We start from the raw sequence: 22,583 nt of genomic DNA on the forward strand, positions 1-22,583 counted from the left end.
TCAGGTAGTGTGCTAGTGCAAACAGGGATCTGGTATTGTGTGAGGTGGATCTAGTGGGAACAAATCCCGCCTGGTCCGGCAGTACCAGTCGAGTCATCAGAGGGGTTAACCTAACAGCTAGTAGTTTCGCGAGTACTTTCGAGTCTACGTTTATGAGGGATAGGGGCCTGTAGGAGTCGCAGTTTTCAGGATCTTTGGATGGTTTGAGGAGTGCTATTACCATTGCCTCTCGTAGCGTGGGAGGGAGTAACCCATTATCAAAGGAAGTACCATACATATCCACCAAGTATGGGGCAATTATATCCACAAATTTTTTATAGAATTCGGATGTGTACCCGTCGGGACCTGGCGCCTTTCCATTGGGGAGCGAGGCGATCACCTCAGTGACTTCCTCTACTGTGATTGGCCGAGCTAGATATTCCCTGTGGGCATCCGACAGCCAGCCAATTGCCACATCATGTAAATAGTCGTACGTTTCCTCTGTTGTAGCTGTGGGTTGAGATTGGTACAGTGCACTATAGGAGTCCACAAAACATTTCACTATATCTGTTGAATGTGTTCGGAGTATGCCATCCCCCGATTTGACGCGGAGTATCGCCGATTGTCCCCGCCCCTCACAAATTTTACGCGCTAGCACTCTTCCTGGTCTACCCCCTTCGCCAAAAGCCCTGGCCACATGTTTGCGATCTAGGTATTTGAGTTCTGACGCTAGTAAGTCAGCATGTTCGGTGTTTAAGTCGCGCAGCTTGGGTAATAGCAATACGTCCTGTGTTTTTTCGTACTGCAGTTCTAAATCTCTCATTTGACTTTCGCAGCGGCGAATTTGGCCCCTGATGTCCTTGAGTACTCCTATGGTAGTGCTGATGCAGACGCCTCTCAACGTGGCCTTAAAGGCTTCCCAGAGGAGACATGGGTCATCAGTAGTTTGAGCATTATTAGCAAAGTAGTCTTTGATTGCCGTAGTCACTGCGTTAACATATATTGGGTCTGTGAGGGCTTGGGAGTTGAATCGCCATTGAAAGGGGGGGGGTGTGTAATGTGGGATATCCAGCTGCAATAGTACCGGGTTGTGGTCTGACAATGTGCGCGGTAGCACCTGCACCTTACTTGCCCACAGAGCTACGTCCTTAGAGCCCAACCAATAGTCCAGTCTGGACCAACTATTGTGAGATGCGGTGATGTGTGTAGCGCCTGGGTCGTCCGTGTGGTGCAGTCTCCAGATATCCGCTAGCGCCAAGTCCTCCAACATGTGACCCACCATTTGCCTCGACTGTTTGTGCTGTTCTACTGATTGTAAAGAGCGGTCCAGACCGTCCTGTAGTGTCACATTCCAGTCTCCCCCGCATAATATGTGCGTGCAAGCATGTGTCTGTAAGTGTCCCCAAACTTCACGGTAGAATTCCGGTGCGTCAATATTCGGGCCGTACACATTAAGGAGTGTTATGTGTTGGCCCCTCAGTGTACCCGTCACCAGCACATATCTGCCAGTGGGGTCCTGTAGTACTTGCTTCTCCTCAAAGTCGATCCCTTTCTTGATCAATATTATCACCCCCCTTGAGTAAGATGAGTATGAGGCTCTGTAGGATGAACCTGCCCACCTCGATCCCAATGTAGCGTGAGTGTTCGGCGCTAGATGTGATTCTTGCAGGAATGCTATATCAATATTCCATCTAGTGAGGCTGGCAAATACCTGTCTGATTTTCTGAGGGCGTGAGAGTCCCCGTACATTCCAAGTAAGAACGTTCAAACCGTTACTGCCTTTACTTCTAGAACCTGTGGTCCTCAAATGATACAATACCACTCATACCTGCACTCCCCAATAACACACCCGGAGCCCGACCCCATCCATCAAATTGATCGTAAGTTGCATTCACAACACTTCTCAGTGTATATCCAAATAATGTGTACATTTGTGATACTCTCGGTCTTCTTAAACAGTCAAACACCCCCCCACCCCTCATCCCGCCCACTCCAGCATCCCCAACCTGCCGAAGCCATATCCCTTCAGAGCACATTCCCCTCAACCATTTAAACAACAACTTGGTGCTCATATCAAAACTTGTGTCGGGTATTACCCTCATGGAGGACCGCCAGTGGCACATCTCTACACCCGGTGTACAGGTGCGGGCGATACTAGTAAGAATCGAAATAGTCGCAATGTATGTGTCCATTAAACCATTGGCCCTCCGACCCACCCACATCCCACACCCAGATGCAGGCAGTGGAGCAGTCATTAAGGAGATGTAGCCGTTCTTTGCAACGAACAGACGCCCATGGAAGGGATGAGACTTAGTAACGCCAAAGTACAACACTCCCCCCACATCGCCATTGTCTGGCCACATATAGTACGGTAATCAGCAACTTGCAGAGGCTATGCATCTTCATTTGTCCATGCCCTGCAACGTGAAATGCATCCCAGCGTTCAAAGGTTTACCACCACCTTCGCTGTCCCACTTCAGTCTAATGCATCTGCGAGCATACTTCATATAACAGGCCCTGACCCGGCTTAACAGTGGCGGCATTATTGTCAGTTTTAATCGGCCGCGTAACCAGTTATCCAGCGGGGAAGCGCAGCATCAGTGTTCAGCCAACGGCCTCCAACACAGTGCAATATAGTATTGCGTTATCTTCACCTCCCCTCTGCCGATCACCACCCTGCCGCTGGACAATGTCAAATGCAACACCACCATCTCACCTTCAATAGACTCATGCCAGCCAGCCCTGCTCAGTCCAGCCGAGGACGATACCGCACCCGGCCTTTGCATTCATTCGTGCAGTCAGTCTTACCATTGTTCGACGATGGACATTACCGGCTGCATCAGTCTGAGTCTCTGTTCTGATCGTTCCGGGATTCGGACCTCGCCTCACGCTGTATCTTCTTGACAAATTCAAGAGCTGCTTTTGGTGTCGCCAGAACGACCGTCTGTTCCTTCCACACCACTCGAAGTCGCGCAGGGTATAACATAGAATACGCAACGTTTGACTCTCGTAGTTTAGCCTTCACTGCGGTGTACTCCTTACGTGCTTGCTGTACGGCGACTGTGTGATCAGGATAAAACTCCAGCGAGTTGCCTTGATGATTGATTTTGCCCTTCTCCCTTGCCAGCCGGAGGATCGTGTCCCTGTCACGGTAGTTTAGGATCCTCGCCACAATCGGCCTGGGCTTAGCGCCGGGTGGCGGCTTGGGGCCCAACGACCTATGGGCTCGTTCCACAATGAAGATCTGCGACAGGGCCTCCGCTCCAAAAATATCCCTACATAGACCTTCTATGTATTGCTCCATGCGCCCCGTGTTGGTCGATTCCGGCAGGCCTGCGATACGCACGTTGTTGCGCCTCGAGCGCGCTTCCAAATCCTCCTCCTTCGCCTTTATGACCTCCAGAATGCGTTCCATACCCGCGCATTTAGTGGTGGATGTTCGCGCTTCATCTTCAACTGCCGATATCCTCGTTTCGGCCTCGTCCAACCGTTCGCCATGCTTTTCTTGGCGGGCAGCCATGCCATCCATCCTGCACGTCAGATTGTCCAGCTTGCCATTTATGTCCTGCAGATTTGATTGAATCGCTATTAAAATCTTCTCTATGTTGGTAGTTGGCGGTGAGTCTGAAGATCCTCCGGCCTCCGCCATGTCGTCTGTAGATTTAGTCGCTTTCCGGTTGTCGAAGGAAAGTTTCGGTTGCTGTTTATCAGGTTTTCCCATTGCGGTTGACGGTGAATGCACCTTCCGAACCGTGGGTCCAGACGCCCTCGTTACCCTGGCCGTCGCCGCCGTTTTTCCTCGTTAGCGGTGGCCTGCAGCTGCACGTGGGTCAAGTCCGCTTCAAATAGGGCCACCCGCCGTTGACTCCCACCAGCGTGTAGGGGGTATGGATGTGGGCGCGGACTGGTCACTCCAGCTTTGCCACGAAGTGTGGTGGATGGGTTCGCTCTTGGCTTGGGGGGGGCATTCTTTTGCAATCAGCCCTGTAGATGAGACTACACCTCGTTATCTGCCCGTCACATGGGCGCGCCCTCTCCCGCTAGCCAGTTCGAGTGGTAGCAGAACGTCTGTGTTGTGTCTTATGACATGACTGTTCACCGGCTGTGAGTACAGTACGCCGAGTGTCTGTCCGCCGAAGTTAAACTGCCGAGCCCGCCTTTCCAGCAACGATCGCCGCCATCTTGTCAGGCATCCAGCCGGAGCACTTTCGAGTACCGCCGGTAATTGTCGGGGACAAATACAGCGCAATTCAGCCCAGTCAGTCCTGGCAGCATGCGCTCACCTCCGGTAACGTTCTCTTGGATGCCTGGACAGTCCGCTGTTGTTAACGCTTTTGCCCATAGCGTTTCTGTCTGTAACCGCCGGCCATATTGTCAGGCAGTCCGACGTTCGCCGCGAAGTTCTCGGTATTTTTCAGCACAGCGGGGGCAGAACCCGTTGTTGCATAGGTCCGACGCTGCTCCACACCTTCCCACACCAGTACATAGTCGCGCAGCGTGAGTTGGCAGGGTTTGGTGGCAATGGATCACATCATTCGGGATCGCCCGGCGGAGCTGCAGTTCAGGCAGCCATTCCGCTGTGCGCCCCCTAGCGCCCCCCCCTGTGCTGTCAATATTAAGAGCGAGTAAACATGCACTGTCACTCTCTTTTTGTGTCTGTTTATGTCTGTGCATGATGTCATGCACACTGCTGTACTACATTAACCCTCTATGCACAAACACTTTCTCCTTTTAATTCATAACTTCAGCCACCCACCCGTTTGACCACCGATGCAACCCATGCCAGTCACATATTTCTATTCATCCACCTATCCATCCACCTACTTAGTTTCTATATCCACCCATCCATTAATCTATACACACACACTTATCCATCTACTAACCTATTTTCATGCCCAAACCCACACCCACACAAATCCATCCACTGACAGTCAAGTAATGTTCCCATTAATCAATACCTCTTTTACTCCAAAATAAAAAACCCATTCAGACATCCATAAACATTATCACTACTCTCTAAACAAATAGCACACAATACACTTCCATCAAAAAACAACGTATTTCACTAACAAATAAAAACCTGCCCTATTCACTGTAAAAGGAGGAGCGCCCATTGTATAGGATTGGTTGAATTAAGACAAAGAAACCAGGATAGAGAGTGGGGTAAAATATAATTGGGACGAAATTAGAAGGAATCCCGGGAAGGGGATTCATGCTTATTTCCAATGCACATATTTACAAAGTGATTTTCCTAGAAGATAAAGTTGGCTTTATAACACCAGTGACTAGATTGGGGTAATGTGCCAGCACCACAACAGGCATCTGCACCTCCTTTCTGAGCCTGTTGGACACATACTACAGATGTGTATCCCCTTCTGTAAAACCCAAACCACAGTTGCATATTTGAAACCTGGTCGATATCAATGGGGCATTCTTGCCTTTTCATCTGTCGCATATTACTGCTGCGTCGGCTGGCTGAAACAGCTGGCAGGAGGCACACGGACAATGCACCATCTTGGAAGAGGTGGAGAGTTGGTGCAAATTCTGAAAGCACCTTTTGAATGGTGTAATAGGTGTCCAAAGGACCTCCCAGGAACCCTTCACCACACTCAAGTGCGTACAGTGACGCATGTAAGGCCATTTTGGTCTGTTAGCAAAGAAAAATGGATTGGCCATTGAAACAAGAAGTTTGAGGCTACCACTCTCCCCAGAACGGACTCAAACACTGGAGTTCCTACGTGAGTTTGGAAGGGTGCATGTCTATTGGGCATATGCCTCTTTTTTCCGCAGCCCGTCACCCGGCATGTTGTTATAACGCAGTCGTTACCACAACCGCATTTTAACAACGCATACCATTACCCCGCAAGTCATAACAACGACTTGCGGAGGGCGGCCCTCGATGTTGGAATAGTATAATTTACTATTCCAACTCCAGACTGTGCGGACAGTGGGGAAGGTGTTGGGTTTTAAATCCAACACCTTCTCCCTCCTCGACAAGTCGTTGTTACGACTTGTGGGGTAATGGTATGCGTTGTTACAACGCAGTCGTTGTAACGACCACGTTGTAACAACATGTGGGGTGACGGTTTCGTGGTCAGGGTTGTTTACCGTCTATTGGTATTATTGCACAAAGGCCCAGTGTACCTGTGATACACAGACTGTAACAGTGCACCAGTCTATTGTGAAACTGATGTTCAAACCCCCAGGTCTTCAGTTTAGCCAAAAGACTGCATTTCATCACGTACAGCTTCACACTTATCACATTGTGTACATAGATTGTTTGAGATTTATGGCCTCATTCAGAGTATGGTCGGTGGACCAATATTTGGCCAAGTGGCAGAGCTAATTATGTACACTATGTGGCAGGACTTCTGCCCGCCATATTTTGAGATCTCTGCCGGCCCTGTGTATATCTGTGTATTCAGAGGAGTTGCTGCCTCGATGGATTTTCTGAGGGAACTGAAAGTTTGCGGAGTAGCCTCCATCTTTCAGGCAGCCGCTCTTTAAACTTTTTTGATTTTCAAAAACAAACTCTGAAAGCTGGAGTTTGTTTTGGAATAACAAAAAACGAATAGTCCTAACACCCTAGTTTTCAGCCAGGGTGTGGTGGGTCAATTTAAAAAAAATTTCGGACCCTGGCAGACATGAACTAAAAAGAAATGCATACCATCTACTCTCGGTGGGTTGGATGGGGTGGATGGTCCGATGTGCCGACGCCTTTGGCCCCAACTCACCTGGGCGATTACTGTAGGGTTTCCACCAGCCGGCAGGGTTTCCACCGTCCGAAACATGACCATTTGCTCGACTCTAAATAGAGTGGGTGGACCATCAGTTTGACAAGGTACTCCTCAATTGTCTGTCCACCATGTTGATAGAGGAGGACGTTGTCCACCAACATCTAAATCAGGCCCTAGCTTTCACTCAAACACAACTTTAAACATTGAACATTTTGTGAGACAGTTCTAGCAATCAGCGGAATGGCCCTATATGGAAATGCATAAAGGAAAGAACAGGATTCATGCAGGCACCAATAATAACCAAATAAAATAAATACTCTTAGTTTGCTGTTCCTGGTGATTTTATGTACATCTGTCTGCTGCTATTCTTTTGCAACCACTCAGTTAGTAGATACTCTTTCATGCCACACTGGCAGCTCTGTGTCCTTCAGGAAGGTAGGTTGATAGAAAGCAAGTTTGTTTGGAGAATTCAGGAAGAGTTCCTTAAAAAAGTGCATTGACTGCCAGGCACGTGAGAGGAGCACAGACATGATGTGGCCTCAGATTCTACAAGAAGGACCACATGTTTTAAATTTCCTTGAGTGCTGATGGCAATCGCCCTAACCAGTCAAGACTACTTCACTGTGAAAAATGATTTCATTTTTGTTTAATTTTCAAAATGTGAATTCCCTATTTAACCAATTTCTCTAAAAGCCATGTTAATTCGTGCATGCCTTTTATATTTTGCAGATGGGAAATGCTTCTGATTACACCGAATTTATTTCAACTATATCGAAGAAAGATGACATTATCCTGGGAACTGTGTATTCTTTGTTTGGTAAGAAAGCACCGACTTTAATTTCCCAACTGAAACATTCTGGTAATGAGAAAAAATTACATCAGGATTTCTTAGTTATGTGCTCTCAGCTGGAAAAATTCAAATTCTTCTGTTTTTGTTCCAGCGAACCAATTATTCTTCAGTTTTTAAAGACATACTGTAGGCTTAGCAAATGGATATTAATTCTTTCCTCGTGACTTGTACGTTTAATGGATGAACACACATATCCTGTTGTTGCTGTCATAACCAGGCCACCGGCATTTTAGGGACAAGTATTTGCAATTTCTGGGTTTTTGATGCCTGGTCTCTGCAACGAATATTTGATTCAGTTTTTGCACTAGTGCAAGCTTAAAAACCCTGTGTATTGTCCCTCCAGGCTAGCTATGGCATCTGTACTCACCAGGGCAACTGGGCCCCAGAAGCAGCACAGGCAAAAGCAAGCATTTGCAATGCAATAGGTCTTGCATTCCTTGTACTGATCTGTTTTGACAATTAACACATAAATAAAAGGCATTGGGGCTAGGATCAGATGTACGACCATTAAGTTTAGCGAGTTGCAAAATGCGACTCGCAATTTGTGACTCACTAAACTTAATGTAAAACAGTGTCTCAGACACTGTTTACGATTCCCAATGGGGTCGCAAAGTGCATGCCTCATGAATATTAATGAGGCTGTCACAATTTGCGACCCCTTTGGAAGTGGCTAGAACTTCCAGGGATGGTGGCCAGCTGGGGTCAGAAGACCATCATGTCTGTGACTGCTTTTTTCAATAAAGCATTTTTTTTTAAATGCAGCCCGTTTTCCTTAAAGGAAAATGGGCTGCATTAAAAAAATCAAAATGAAACTTTTCAGTTTCATTTTTTAAGGGCAGGCAGTGGTCCAGGGACCACTGCCTGCTCTTAAAAATATTTGCAAACCCATTCAAAAGATGAAGGGGTCCCCTGGGGACCCCTTCCCATTTGCGAGTGGCTTACCACCCTTTTGACAAGGGTGGTAAACCCTGTGGTCACAAAACAATGGTACATGGCAATTGTACTCGCTATTAGGAAGGGACGCGCTTGGCACGCCTCACCCTAATACCGAGTCGCAAACCTCATTTTGCAAATTGGTAAAATTTACTGTTTGCAAAATGAGGTTTGTACATGGCCATGCTCTACATTGCGAGCGCAAATGGGCCGACTACCCATTTGCGACCGCAATTTAGGGTCGTACATCTGGCCCATTGTCACTTACAATGCCAATAGCTCAAACTCTTGTAAATAAGAGACCTATTGCATTTCAAAGAAGCGGCCGCCATTGTCCCAGACTGCCTAGAAAGTGAAAGCACGCATGGCGCGCTGAATGTTGCAGGAAAGCATGTCGTGCCTGCGGTAGGTGAGACTCATTAAAGAAAATGGTGCCTCCAGACTACATAAGACATAACATGTAACAACAGAAGTAAAAGGGCCAGTCCTCATGGGAGGTTACAAAGGAAGACAAGGTGGTACAATGACTAACAAGCCTATTAACGAATCATAAGCCAGCATTTAGGCAGGAAGGTTCCTGGCAATAAAAGAGATGCTGCTTGGCCACCAGACATCTCTAAATTTGGTCGGTGAAGTGCCCTCGCCATGGTGGGAGTAAAAATACCCCAACATGGTGACAGCCCTTTATCCATCCAGCAAAGCCTAATTCAGGCCCTTGTTATGGTGTAAATATAGCACTTCTCCCTCGCCTAAAAGATGCAGCATAGACAACACACAGACCAGGTAGCAGTGATGTAGATTTTTTACAGACACAGTACAGGTACAACAAATGCTGCAGGATTCTTTACCTCTACCCAACGGCTATTGCACAGACATCAGTAGTTCACGCTCCATAATATTATAGCATATGTGTGTGTTAGTGCTTATACATGCACAATGAATAGAAAAGGGAGCAATATAATGTTACATGACAGATAAAAGCACTATCATGGACTGTCCATTAATTTTGTACTTATCAAATTTTGGAATCCTCTGATCTGCCCTAGAACACAGCGCTTTCTCTAAGCTCACTGAAACACCTATTTCTGGCAGTAGTGCAAGCAAGGCAAACAGACCTTTTGACTGCTGTTGAGTTAGTAAAATGCAGCAATTGTCAGGGTTCAATGGCTACTCAGGGCTCTGGGCTCCTGTACCACTGCACCTGCTGCACCAATGCTAGCTACGTCCCTGATTTCAGCAAGTTTCTACAGCCCATCAAGGGAGCGCCTCATGCCTCGGCTTCTTTTCAATAGGCAGGTAGAGCTGTGCCTCATGGCAAGCGGGAGGGAGACCAAAGCGCCATAGGCTCTGGCATGGAGCTGCATGAGCATGCATGCCCCTAAGGGCCGGACTGGTCATTTATTAGGTTTCACTTGCACAGCGCTGTTCTTGCTAAATCTCTTCTATTCAAACAAAAAAGAATCTTAACAAGCATTTACAATGCAACGGTCTCGCCTTTGCAAAAGTTAGAGCTATTGACATTGTAAATGACAATTTTTTTATTTATGTATTGGTTTTGAAAACAGATAAATAAATGGCATTGCCATTTACAATGCCAATAGCTTAATCTCTCCCAAATGCCACACACAAACATACAGACCCACACACACACACCGAGCCCCACACACACGCATAGAGCCCCACCCACCCACACACACACACACAGACAGACCCACCCACCCACACAGAGCACCCCACACACACAGAGCACCCCACTCACACAGAGCCCCACATTATACGCTTGCCTGTTGAGGGCGAGAGACTAGGAAATTAATTTGTATATCATAACATGATGACATGGATTACATCAAACAGTTACTGGGGAAGACAGTCATGAGGTCAAGGTGGGCAACGTAGTATGGAAGGATATGATTAATGTTTAATTATGGAGGTTAATTTACAGACACAATGGAAAAGGCAACAAAACATCAACTTTCATAACACAGGGCATGCGCTACAAACGCAAGGATATGCCACTAAACTGCTGATTATCCAACGAAGGTAAGAGTGTTAGTCTAAAATGTTGGCATTGTTGAAATCAGTGGAGATTAACAACTGTATGAAGTGAGAGGATGGTTTGCATGGTTGGCTATAGGAGAAATCTTGTTGTGGGGAAGTTGCCAGTGACCATCAAACAGTAGTTGAGACTCGAGAGATAGGCAAGCGCACAATCTTTCTCTCTCACACACGCACACACACACAGGGCTACTGTCAGTAGCTGGCCCGAAAGAGCGATACCTGGAGATCGGGGAAGGTGTTAGACAGAGCTAGCAGTTTACGCAGGTCAACATGTTGAGTCTCATCTACAGCCACAGGCGCCTGTCCATCCTCTTCTCCCGCGGGCAGCAGGAGAGCGGACTGCTAAAAGTAATGCTGCTGACGGCACTAGGCGCTATACCTTCATACAGACATATTAACATTACAGTTGTAATCCGTAGTAGCAGATAGCGACGCTCACAAGAGGGACTGTGCGAGCGGTTGTCTGCACAACTACGAAGCTGCAAAGTGCGTCACATTAATAATACTCGATTTTAGGGCTGCAGCTCTAACGCTGCTTGACAGCAGGGTTACTATCGCAATATTACTGCCATACCGAGTCGTCACTTAGCTATTACTATAGAACACATAATAATAATAAATATAGGTACCACTGCATTTACTATGTTAATTAGATGTATTTTTGCCGCAATGATCCTCTTGCAGTACCGCAGTTTTAGAACTTTAACATTACAGCTTTAATAATACTTTATGACTGTGATGGTGCTGTAGTTACCCGCTGGCAGCACTGCTGCTTTAGCTGTACTCTATGGCAATGCTGCTATGGTAGTTTCACCAGCTGGAAGTTTTAGTGATGTTTCAGTGAGTGTCTCTGCCAGCACTCCTGCTTGTTACTTTATTACTGCTGCTGTTGTAATACAACGGTGTGACGAAAGTGCTTCTTTAAGCTTTGTGTCTATCTTTCGATTACAACTGAGACCTGTCACTTTAATACTTCCTGGTGGAAGTGCAGCAATAGTACTATTCTCCAGCGCTGCTGCTGTTTCACTGTTTTCCTGGCACTGCTGGCTCTTTCATGTTACTACTCTTCGGCAGCAGTGCTCTTTTTACTCAACCGTCGAAACTTTGTGTTTCTTACTGTGTTCTGTGAATGGGTTTTCACAGTGTACTTACTGGGGACTTAGGGCATGTACATTTCCACCATTGGGGCATTTGTGAAGGAGTGGCCCAAGTTCACAACAGCTGTAAACAAGGATGGACCTGTTGAGCTAATGACAGAGCCCTTCTTAGTACGAGGTGGGTCACGGAGCTACTAATTCCTGGCTACTTGGGACTGTCACTTCCGGGAAACCATGGACATCGGATAGTCATGTCTAGGTTCCCCAGCCTCCCCCTGTCAGGTGTCCGGAGCCTGAGTCAGGCTGGAAGACCAATGTCCGTCGCACCCACTCACCGCCATCCTGATCGAAGGGGTTGGATCCAAAGAGCGGCATGGTGCCGGCCTCCGATCCCACTGGTCCAGGCACCGCTGTCCACCCTCTGGCCTCTCTTAGCACCTCTTTCGATTTAAGTTAGAGGAGCAACTAGGAAGCACCACGGACATCGGAACTGGAGACTTACGTGGCCATACGTCAACACACCTGCGCAGTTCCAGCCTCAAGCGCCGCCCTCCTGTGACTGAGGGCAGAAGGCACGTAGGAGGAGCAGAGGCCGCCGATGCAAGAGAGGGAAGCCCCGCGTGACAGAGCCTGTAGCCCGGTGAGTGGAGCGGGCAGGCAGGGCTTAGTTGTAGGGGGGGTTGGGGTGGGTGTGTGTGTGTGCATGCGTGTATGTGCGTGTGTGTGCATGCATGAGTGTGGCTGTGTGTGCGCGATTGTGCCTGTGTGTGTGTGTGTGTGTGTGCATGCGTGCGTGTGTGTGTGTGTGTGTATGCATGTGTGAGTGCACGCGCGATTGCGAGTGAATGTGGGACAGGAGATGTGCACAGCTCCGGGCTGGACGCGTGCGTCCACAGAACTCAATCGCTGCATGTGCCCCGGTCTGTCTCCCTTGAGAGGCATCTCGATGACAATAGGTCTCGAGAGCGAGACCAAAAAACAAGTTTATGGGTCAAGAAAATTATAGTAGGACCAAGTAGTTTATTTAAGTCACTAGACCCGCAGGTCTGCTAACTGTTATGATTTGATGCCTGAGACATTCTGAGTCGCACAGATCTTGAATGGATAGAATCGGTAAAGTAACTCGGTCAGGGTTAGAAAGATCAGAAACAATCCTGAAGATCTCTATAGATCGATTAGTGGCATTCATGATTCTGCCTGAAAATATGTTTACTTTAGTTTGCCGCAGAAGATTTTTATACTTTCTAAGTTGTTTAGTATACTCTTCAGTTCTGGCGCACATCTCGCCAGCCATTTTCTTTCTGCTTGCCGAAGGCTCAGCTTGGCAATTTTCAGATTGTCTGTGAACCATTTATTGGCCTCATGGCACCTAGGTGCTCTAGTTTTCGGAGGGGTGCAGGATCATTGCTAGCCACTGTCTGCTAGCTCGTGATACCTTGCGCAAAGGCGTCTATGTCCTCCTTCGGGGTGGGAGGAGAGTTACTTGAGTCCTCGCAAAAAGCTGCAATGTTAGCCCTAGCCCAATTCCTAGAATAGATATTGGAGCCAGTGTGGGACTTATCCATTTAGGCAGATACTACAAAGGACATCATGTAATAATCGGACCATCCACATGGAGCTATCCTCAAATTCTGCACATGGAATGTCATGGTCCTTAGCTGGTCCAGGGTGTGCCTATGATGCGAGTTGGACAACCCGCTAATTGTTCCAGGTTTAAGTCAGTCAGGACAGCCAGTCAAATCCTTGGCCTGCTGCTCCCCTTCTTCCTCATTTGCCCAATAGTTGAAATCTCCAACCGTAAGAAGATTAGCATGATCAACAATTAAAGGAGCCAAGGATTCAACCAAGGCCTGAGTGGAGCTTTTTCAAGTAGTGGGAGACCGGACATGTTCATTCATATAGGAGAAAATGATATAGTGCAACTGGTAGACTAATGCTCATTTAACAAATGAAGGAGTATTAACTGGTGTTCAAAAGTCAGTGAACTAGCACTTGCATTTTATGGAAGGTGTTTGTACAGAGAAAGCATTGAAGAGGGGCACAAAAGGATGCTATGGATAAGAATAGAAGGAAGCTCAATACAGCAATGAAGGTTTTTCGCCCGTTTATGGGAATTGAAGTTTTGTCTCATAAGCACAATCAAGAAGAAGGGGGCTTTTGTCTAAATTCGGTCAAACCTATTATATGTTAGAGTTGAGGGAGGTTTTAGCAAAATTATGTAATTAAAAAAGTGGTGGTGTGCAGCGGAGTATCAATTATTTGACTCGAGTATGGAGGGGTACGTGGGGAAGGAAAACAGCACAGGGTTTTCCCGGGTGGAAGCAGGTTGACGGAGGGGAGGGAGGGGGGTGGGGGCATGCGTATGTGCCGATGGGGGTGGAGAATAAAGGAAAGTTTCGGGCTTAAGATCAACACTAGGGTAGATGGCTTGGGGATGCTTGCTGGGTCGTGAGAGAGATATTGGGGAATGCAAGGAAAAGGCAGAATGGAAAGAGAAATGAAAGAGGTGGAAGCGTATGGGGGGTTATTATTGCAATGTTCACAAGTTGGGAGTTTTTGAGAGGGGGAATTACAGGAATTTAATGTATTATTGAGGTTTGGTTGATGACGTTTACTGTAATGTTATGAAGTCAGGTAGTCATAGGCTCCAATAACCAAGTAGGCAGGCAGTTTCAGTATCTAACAGAGGATCTTTCCAGTTAAGAGAATAGAAACTTGTTGCAACGATAAAACCAGAAGACAGGTTGAAGCCCCAAAGTGAAAGTAGTTTGGGATGGGGGGTGGGGGTCGGGGAAGGAGAGCCCGGTACAGGCATATTCACTTGAGGAAGGAAGGCTCAAAGAAGGGAAAGAGTAGGTTTGGGACTTTGGAGCAAAATAGGGGAGTTTGCATGGAGACGGGGTTGCAGGAGTGTGAGGGAGTCTGGAGAATGAAAGGAAAAGGCTGGAATGGAAGAGAAAAAGAAAGAGGTAGAAGCATATAGCAGGGTTTTGCAATTGCAATGTTCACATATTGGAATTAAGGAAGCGGGGAAAGACAGGAATGTAATGTATAAGTGAGATTTGGTTGATAAGGTTTTCTGTAATGTTATGAAGTCATACTACAAAACAGATCTTAATCAAGTGCCTTCTGTTAACAAATGTTCGTGACATATGGGGTATGGCAGGTTGTATAACCATGTCACTGGTTATTTTCATCAAGTCCAGTAATATCTGATAATTCTTCTGTAACATAAGTGATGTCCACATTCCATTACCAACGGGCAGACTTTTGATGATGCAAACGTCTGCCAATGACTTTGTAACTTAAGCAGACCAGACGAGGTCGATGAAATACAAAACTTCACCCTAACCACATCCAGCATACACACTACGTACGTTTTCAAGGCAACATCATTGGCGCATTGACACAGTAAATATGTGCGTCTACAGCAGAGCTGTATCACGAGAAATACTTGACATGCAAACGCTTCGTGTCTTACATCAACACGTGCATGTGCAGCACCTATATGTTATCCCCATCTAAGCATCCGAATGAATCGAACTCAATGCTGATTTTCAAAAACTTAGAATATAATAGTACAAAAACACAGTAGTCTTAGCAAACAATGCGATTAAATTATGTTTTGGAGCGTACGCATCAACCATGCAGGCTACAGTGGTATGGGGAAATATTAAGGGACGTCCTGCACATAGACTGTTGAAACGCAAACAGTACCTCTAGAAACTACGCGATTCTTAAATATCCCGACTTTGCTTAGTCGCTAAGAACGCCACAAGTGGAGGCTTCAGTTTGATCACTTCAGCCGAACCCCTTTAAGAAAGAGTGTAGCGAAAAGGCAACGAACGGAAAGCGACCCTAGAAAATCGGCTCGCAACCCCTTCCTCACCTTGTCGAGCCACCTCTACAACTTTCACAGCAACGGATCCCCTTTCGTCGTGTGCAGCAACAACGAAAACTCAAGAAAGCGAAGGAAAGACTATGCAGCAGTGCGCTTTAATTTTCTCGCACCCGCTTGTCATTGGCTACTGGCATTGACTGGACCCCGCCTTCATAACTACCGTAAATGCAACTGGTAGAAATGAGACGCCTTCAACGTGCCCAGGCTTCGTCTCCTGCTCCGATTGGATGGCTTGGATTTTAGAAGCTAGTAGGCTACACTGTACGGCCCAATGGGTTGGAAAGAGCAAGCCTCTTTAAATGGTTGAGAATTTGCCAGGCAGGTAGGAGGAGTATCTGTACACTGTTCATAAACAAGCTGAGGATCGCCGGGCGTAAAACAGCGCTGTGGGAGCGCACGAGACGCAGTCGCCGTGAGCGTGCACATTAGCTGTAGCGGCGCAAGCTGAAAATCGCCGGAGAAGACACGCCGACCTCCGAGTCTGCCTGCTGCAGAGACTGACCCGCTGCAGAGGAGGAGGGACACGCGGAAAGAGCCGGGTGAGTGTGGGGAGATGGGGGGAGAGAAGAGAGGGCGGGGATGTGTGTGTGTGTGTGTGTGTGTGTGTACGGCATGCCATCTCTTGTATCACTGTAAGCAGTGAAACTGAATGCTGGTTTGCCTGCGGGACAGGAGATGTGCGCGCGTGCCTGTACGTGCGCGTCCACGGTCCCGAATCGCCACGCGTGCCCCGGTGTGTCTCCCTTGAGAGGCATTTCGACAACAATAGGTCTCGAGAGCAAGACCTAAAAAGTGGAGAAATTAATTAAAGACCTTCAGCTCAATAAGGCTCCGGTGGCTGGCGGACTCACCAAGTCCATCCATATTAGCTCGCAAACGGTTATACTGTGTACTTCATTAACAAAAATGATAAACCCAGTGCCGCTTGAGAGTGGATCTTACAGCCTGACCCTTTGCCTTGCAACAAGAAGAGTGCGTGAAGGTCCCTGCCCTTCCGGACCACTTTGAAGAATCAAAGATCTACGTGGCCGCAGAGGAGGTGAGAGGCGCGGTGACCGGGACTGCGAGGACCAGCATTCCAGGAAACACCGACAGCTGGTTCCTCTTCCCGGCCTAGCCGTGCCCCCTCCCAGTGCCGCGCCCCCTGCTTGCTGCTCATTACCTCTCGCGGCCCCCGCTTCGCGGGAGCCGCTCGAGAGTGGATCTTACAGCCTGACCCTTTGCCTTGCAACAGGAAGAGTGCGTGAAGGTCCCTGCCCTTCCGGGACCCCTTTGAAGAATCAAAGATCTACGTGGCCGCAGAGGAGGTGAGAGGCGCGGTGACCGGGACTGCGAGGACCAGCATTCCAGGAAACACCGACAGCTGGTTCCTCTTCCCGGCCGAGCCGCGCCCCCTCCCAGTGCCACGCCCCCTTATTCATCATCGTAAGCAGACCTGTAAACGCGCATCGCGGGACGCGCGCGGGCCGAAGCCCGGGCAAAGGGCGGGCCCTCTACGGCCCTCCAAGGCCATACAAGGCTTGGCTTGACATACCCTCTAATTTCCATACTCTGATCCCGGTGTTATATAATTCTGTACTCATTAGCTCATTCTATTAGAAATGTCTACATCTGCTGGTGAGGATCTTGCATCCAGGGTAGGAGTATCTATCCTAGGCCCCCTGGATAAATACTTTTCTAGAGCTATTGCTGATGTCGATAGAGATATTGCACTGGCCGAGCGACGTGCGGCACGCCGCCTTTCCATCGAACTAATAAAAAACAATGCTATTGCCTCCATCTCTAAGGATACAAATATTTCACATCTAGATAATGCCTCCTTGGAAAATGCAGATGCTGATTTATTTAACACTGAGAGTATTCCCTTAATTTTTCAAGTTAGCTCGTCTCCAAAAAATACCAATATGTCGATATCTCCTTCCACCCAGTCAGGTCCACCGCTTCCTATCAATCCAATTATTGACCTCATTGATCTTAATACTCCCACAGCCCCAAAGGATCCTGAACATACTAGTCCCAGTCTTTTTGGGGCACAAGTAGGCTTGGGGGCTGATCAGCAATCGCATATACGAACTTCCCCTCTTAGGGTCCCTAAAACATTATTTGCTAATAACCCTCCTAAAAACAAGCATGGAATCATTCGCCCGCCTCCTAATAAACGAAGGAAAACAAACACGAGCAAACTGGCGAGTCCTGCTTGTAAATTAGGGCCTCCTATAGTCTCTTTGAGAAAAGAAGCACTCGAAACCGTACAAGGGGTCTCGACTAGTTCATTAAACATAAATACTTTTCATGTTCCACCATCTTTGAAAGACTTTATTGGTGCGATGGAACTCCTTTTAAAAGCTTTGCTACTACCAATAACAGAGAGAGTCAAGAGACTAGGTGCCCAACTGGATACACTTGTCGAAGGATCTAAACCAAAATCTCCAATAAGAAATGATGTAGAAAAATCGATAAATTTAAAGGAGACTGATAAAGTAACAATTAAGGTTAAAACAACACCCGCAGTAAATACACCTACTGCACATTTACCTTCTGTCAAAACCAAACCAGCGACTACTAAGGCCCCCACAGCTACTGAAAAGATGACTCATAAATTACAGTCACAGTCCTCTCAAATAAACGCACTTGTGGAATCAGCAAGATTAGGGAATGAAAAGCCCCATTCCCAGCTGAACAAGGAAAAAATTAAACCAACCCAAATTCGACGTGAGAGAAATCTGGATTTACCCCCTGAGACTTCTAAAAATGTCATCATCTTAACAGGGGTTTCGCCCTTATCCCCAGGATCCCTTGAAAATCATACTAGCCTAAAAAACAAAGTCATCCATTGGCTATGCAACAACAGGCCACTTCCACCTCATATAAATGGTATGATAATTACTGTCCGCCGAACAAATTGGGTTGGAGTGCGCCCAAAGGACATTGAGGGCGATGTAGTAATTGTCACCTTTAAAGATAGTAGTGTCATCCCGCATATTAGGGACTGGTTCTCAGATTCAAACAGGGGCTCGATCACTCCAAAAATTTTGAGTTATTTCTATCCTGAATCCCTGATGCCCTGTAAAAACTTTCGCACAACACAGCTCTATCACAATTACTCCTTTCCCCAGCGCCATGGGCAACTATATAGCCCCCACCGCCCAAGGCCAAGTTTCAGGGAAAACAGATTTCTTGGTTCTTTTGCATATGGCTCTGCCGGTTATGGTCAATATCTGCCACCTATAACTCCCCAGTGAATATTCCTTGCTACAATCAATATGCACCTCTTTCCGGCTTGGACGATATCGAATGACTTTCCACCTTAGACCCAGATTCGACAAGCTGCTGTGAGTATCGTTTTAAAAACCAACAGCCGAATATTGTGTCCATAAGATACTCAACTGAAAAAACATCTTGGGGGAGTGTAAATGGAGATGAAGGCGCCTGGTCCCCTTCTCGTAAAAACAGCACCCGGTATAAAGGAACTTTCCTCGAGTTTCTGGACCCACAAAAACATCTGCACCTTTCTAAAGTTGGTTCTCAGCTCGATACTAAACCTCCAGGTAAAACTAGGGCTCTACCTAGATTGGAAAGTCATGAGATAGGGAATGTCATTGGTACCACTTCTGACGTAGCACCTTCAAATAGTATGTCCCGGTGTACCAACTTAGATTTTAATGGGACAGTTAGTCGGGTAGATTTATCGGACCCCCAAACTATACTATCCAGGGCTACCCAGGTAAATAACACAGAGGTATCATATGACTATCCTGGGAACCGAGTCACATTTCCCCAAATTCAGATTCTAAGCTGGAATGTGGCTGGTATTTCCACAAAAATTGGTCTACCATCTTGGCTTGATGTGGTTAATTCTTACTCAGTCTTATGCTTTCAGGAGACGTGGGTGGAAACCCCGGTACACCTTCTGGGTTTTCAGACCTTCCAATCACCGGCGCAACAGAGTAAACAAGGAAGAAATAGCGGGGGGCTGTGTATCTGTGTAAATGTTGTTGGAGGTTTGAGTGTTCGTAAACATTTTCTTAGGGAGTCTTATCAAATTATTTCCATTCAAATGGGTAAATCTCTAAATTTGTTAATAATTAATCTTTATAATAACATGCCATCACATAAATTAGAAAATGTACTAAATGAATTGACCCATGCTGTGGTGTCTGTCAAAGAGTTGCTTGGGGGTGAATGGGCTATTGCCCTTATGGGTGATTTTAATTGTCAAATTTGCAAACTTGCTCTAAGGGGACTATGTGAGTTTATTTCTACCCCAGAAAATGAAATCGATGATACCTCAAATCATTTTATGCACTCAAAAACAGGGGAGGCATTAAATAACTTCTTAGCATATTTTAATTTAGCCTTTGCAAATGAGTTATGTTCACCACCGAGACCTTTTAAACTGTCTTTTCATGGAAGAGGCTCAAACTCTATTATTGATTTCGCAATTTTTTCTAGGATGCATGCTCCTTTGATATCCTCCTGGGATACATTAGACCAGATATATGGTGATCACTATCCTATAGCCATAACCATTCTAATTCCATCTTCTACCAACTTTCATCATGCCCATCCTATAACATACGATCAATCAATTACCATAGGGGCGACAAATGGCTATACCCTCAAATGGGAAAAAAATTGACCCTCCCAGTCTCTTAAAGAATCTATTAGAGACGAGGCGGGAAGAGATGTATATCTGTCTGTCATCGACTGAACACCCTCAAAAAATCTTAAAATCTTTTTTAAAGATACAAGAAACCTTAAAAAAGTTAATTACCCGCCGGTTTAAGCCAGGTCCTATTATACCTAAAGGATGGTTTGACAATAACTGCACAAGAGCTTTAAAGATTCTTGAAGAAGGCCTTACATACCATCCCGAAGTCATTATCTGAGATACGCCAGGCTAGATCCCGTTATCGACATGCTATAAAGATCAGGATAAAATCATTGAAAGCTGAGGCTTGGCAGACACTATTGTTAACTTGTGAAAGCCGTGATTCCTCAGCTTTTTGGAAGTTTGTTAATGCCCCACTTCCATGGATCAAAATGCCTGAGAGGAGGTTAGATCTGGCAATTGATGGAGACACTTGGGCTGCATACTTCCAACAATTGTATAGCAAATCAAGTTCTCCCGGTACACCTCTACCAGACCGTCCTCCTTTTTCTCATATTTCCACTATGTGCAAGAGAGTGGGTACCCCTAATATTGTTTTTTCCTGTGATGAGGTTATTCTCGCCATTAGGGAGAGCCCAGGTGGTAAGGCCCCTGGGCCAGATGCCATCCCAGTGGACTTTTTCAAGGCCGAAATAGATTTCTGGGCCACGTTATTAACATCTGTCATGAATTGTGCTAATGTATATGGTCATATTCCAACTTGGTCAGAGGCAATTGTGGTTCCTATATATACAAAAGGTGACAGGCATTTACCCTCATGTTACCGTCCCATCTCCCTGCTTGACGCCTTAATGAAGGTTGCGGGACGTATTATTTTAAAACGCATACATATTTGGACAGAGGAGGCAGATGTTCTATCAAGACTCCAATATGGCTTCCGAACTGGTAGGGGCACAGTCGAACAGAGCTTGAATCTATATTGTTTAATTTCGAAATATGTAGAGGCTAAAAACGGCAATTTATTCGTCACATTTATAGACTTGAGTTCAGCGTTCGACTGTGTCGACCACAATCAACTATGGCGTGTTCTTGAACATATGGGGCTAAATTCATCCATTCTTAATTTTATTATTGCTTTGTATAGAGATGCGGGGGCTAGGGTGCGGTTTGGTCAGAGAGGGGAATGCTCCCCAAGATTCACCATTGCTAGAGGTGTGAGGCAGGGGTGCATCTTAGCCCCCCTGCTTTTTTCATTATACATAAATGCTGTTGGTGATTACATGCGGGGCTTTGAATGGGACTATCCTAAGGTGGAGGGACATTCTGTCCCAATCTTGTTGTACGCAGACGATGCGGCCATACTGTCTCAAACAAGGTTGGGGCTGCAAAGGGCTGTCACTAAATTCACCCTCTTCATGCAAGAAAAGGGTCTGAAAGTAAATATTGGTAAGACCTTTTCTTTGGCCTGCAACAAGGGAACTAAGAAAATCCCATGCCCGATATTTATTGAAGGCAAAAAAATAGACACTGTGGAACAATTTCCATATTTGGGTATTTCCTTCCATAGAAAGGTGACCTGGCAGTCTGCTGTAAAAGCCAGGAAGCTTGCTTTTATTAGGGCGATTGGTGCACTTCGTGACTTTGCTAGCAAAATAGGGGGGAGACCAGTCAAGCAGCTTATTACCATCTATAAAGCAAAGTGTGTGTCAACTGCAATTTACGGGGCTGGTCTCTGGGGGATCGACAATATAATACCCATCCAGAAGGATGAAAATCAGTTTCTAAGGTACCTCTTAGGGATCCCGAAGTCAACGTCCACTTATTTGATTCACATTGAGTTGGGGCTACCTTTCATTTCTGACACAATAAAAACTGAGCCCATCCTTTTATGGCATAAGATTTGGACTACTAAAGAGACGGCTTTTAATCGAGAAGTAATTGCGGATTGCCAAAAATTGGAGGGGGCTAAACATATAAAATGGATGTCTTTTGTTAAAAGTTTCTGTTTTGAAATTGGTCGCCCAGAGTTTTTTACCGACCCATTAAGTATGGAGCAAATTTCCAGGAGATCTTTGAGAAAACTCTTAATGGATCACCTTGAAGCCAAAAGATGGATTACTCAAAAGGACAATAAAACTGTTTTGGCTTTTCAAAGAATTACAATGATCCAGGGATTACAATCATATCTCGCTACTGTTATCTCCTGCTTTTCAAGAATGCTCCTCTCTAGATTCAGACTGGGCTCCTTTTATTGGCTAATTACTTTTCCTTCTTGTAACGACTGGTCCCGAAACCTGCCCCCTTGCCCTTGTGATGACACTGCACCTCAATCTAATATCCATTTTATACTTTTCTGTAAATATTATCTAGCACCTAGAAAACTTTTGTTGAAAACTCTACTGAAGACCTGGGGTCT

At 46.3% G+C, this 22,583-nt stretch overlaps 1 protein-coding gene across 1 annotated transcript in view; it reads left to right on the plus strand.

Annotated features, from left to right (window-relative positions):
* The window catches only part of LOC144766682 (opsin-5-like), a 602,462-nt gene that overhangs the window by 261,223 nt on the left and 318,656 nt on the right, over positions 1 to 22,583 (plus strand). Inside the window, exon 2 of the mRNA XM_078650455.1 lies at positions 7,446 to 7,533. Within this exon, the coding sequence (XP_078506581.1) occupies positions 7,446 to 7,533 (88 nt within the window). The remainder of the gene's footprint in view (positions 1 to 7,445; positions 7,534 to 22,583) is intronic.

Source organism: Lissotriton helveticus, chromosome 7 (assembly GCF_964261635.1).
Source record: "Lissotriton helveticus chromosome 7, aLisHel1.1, whole genome shotgun sequence".
Classification (NCBI taxonomy): domain Eukaryota; kingdom Metazoa; phylum Chordata; class Amphibia; order Caudata; family Salamandridae; genus Lissotriton; species Lissotriton helveticus.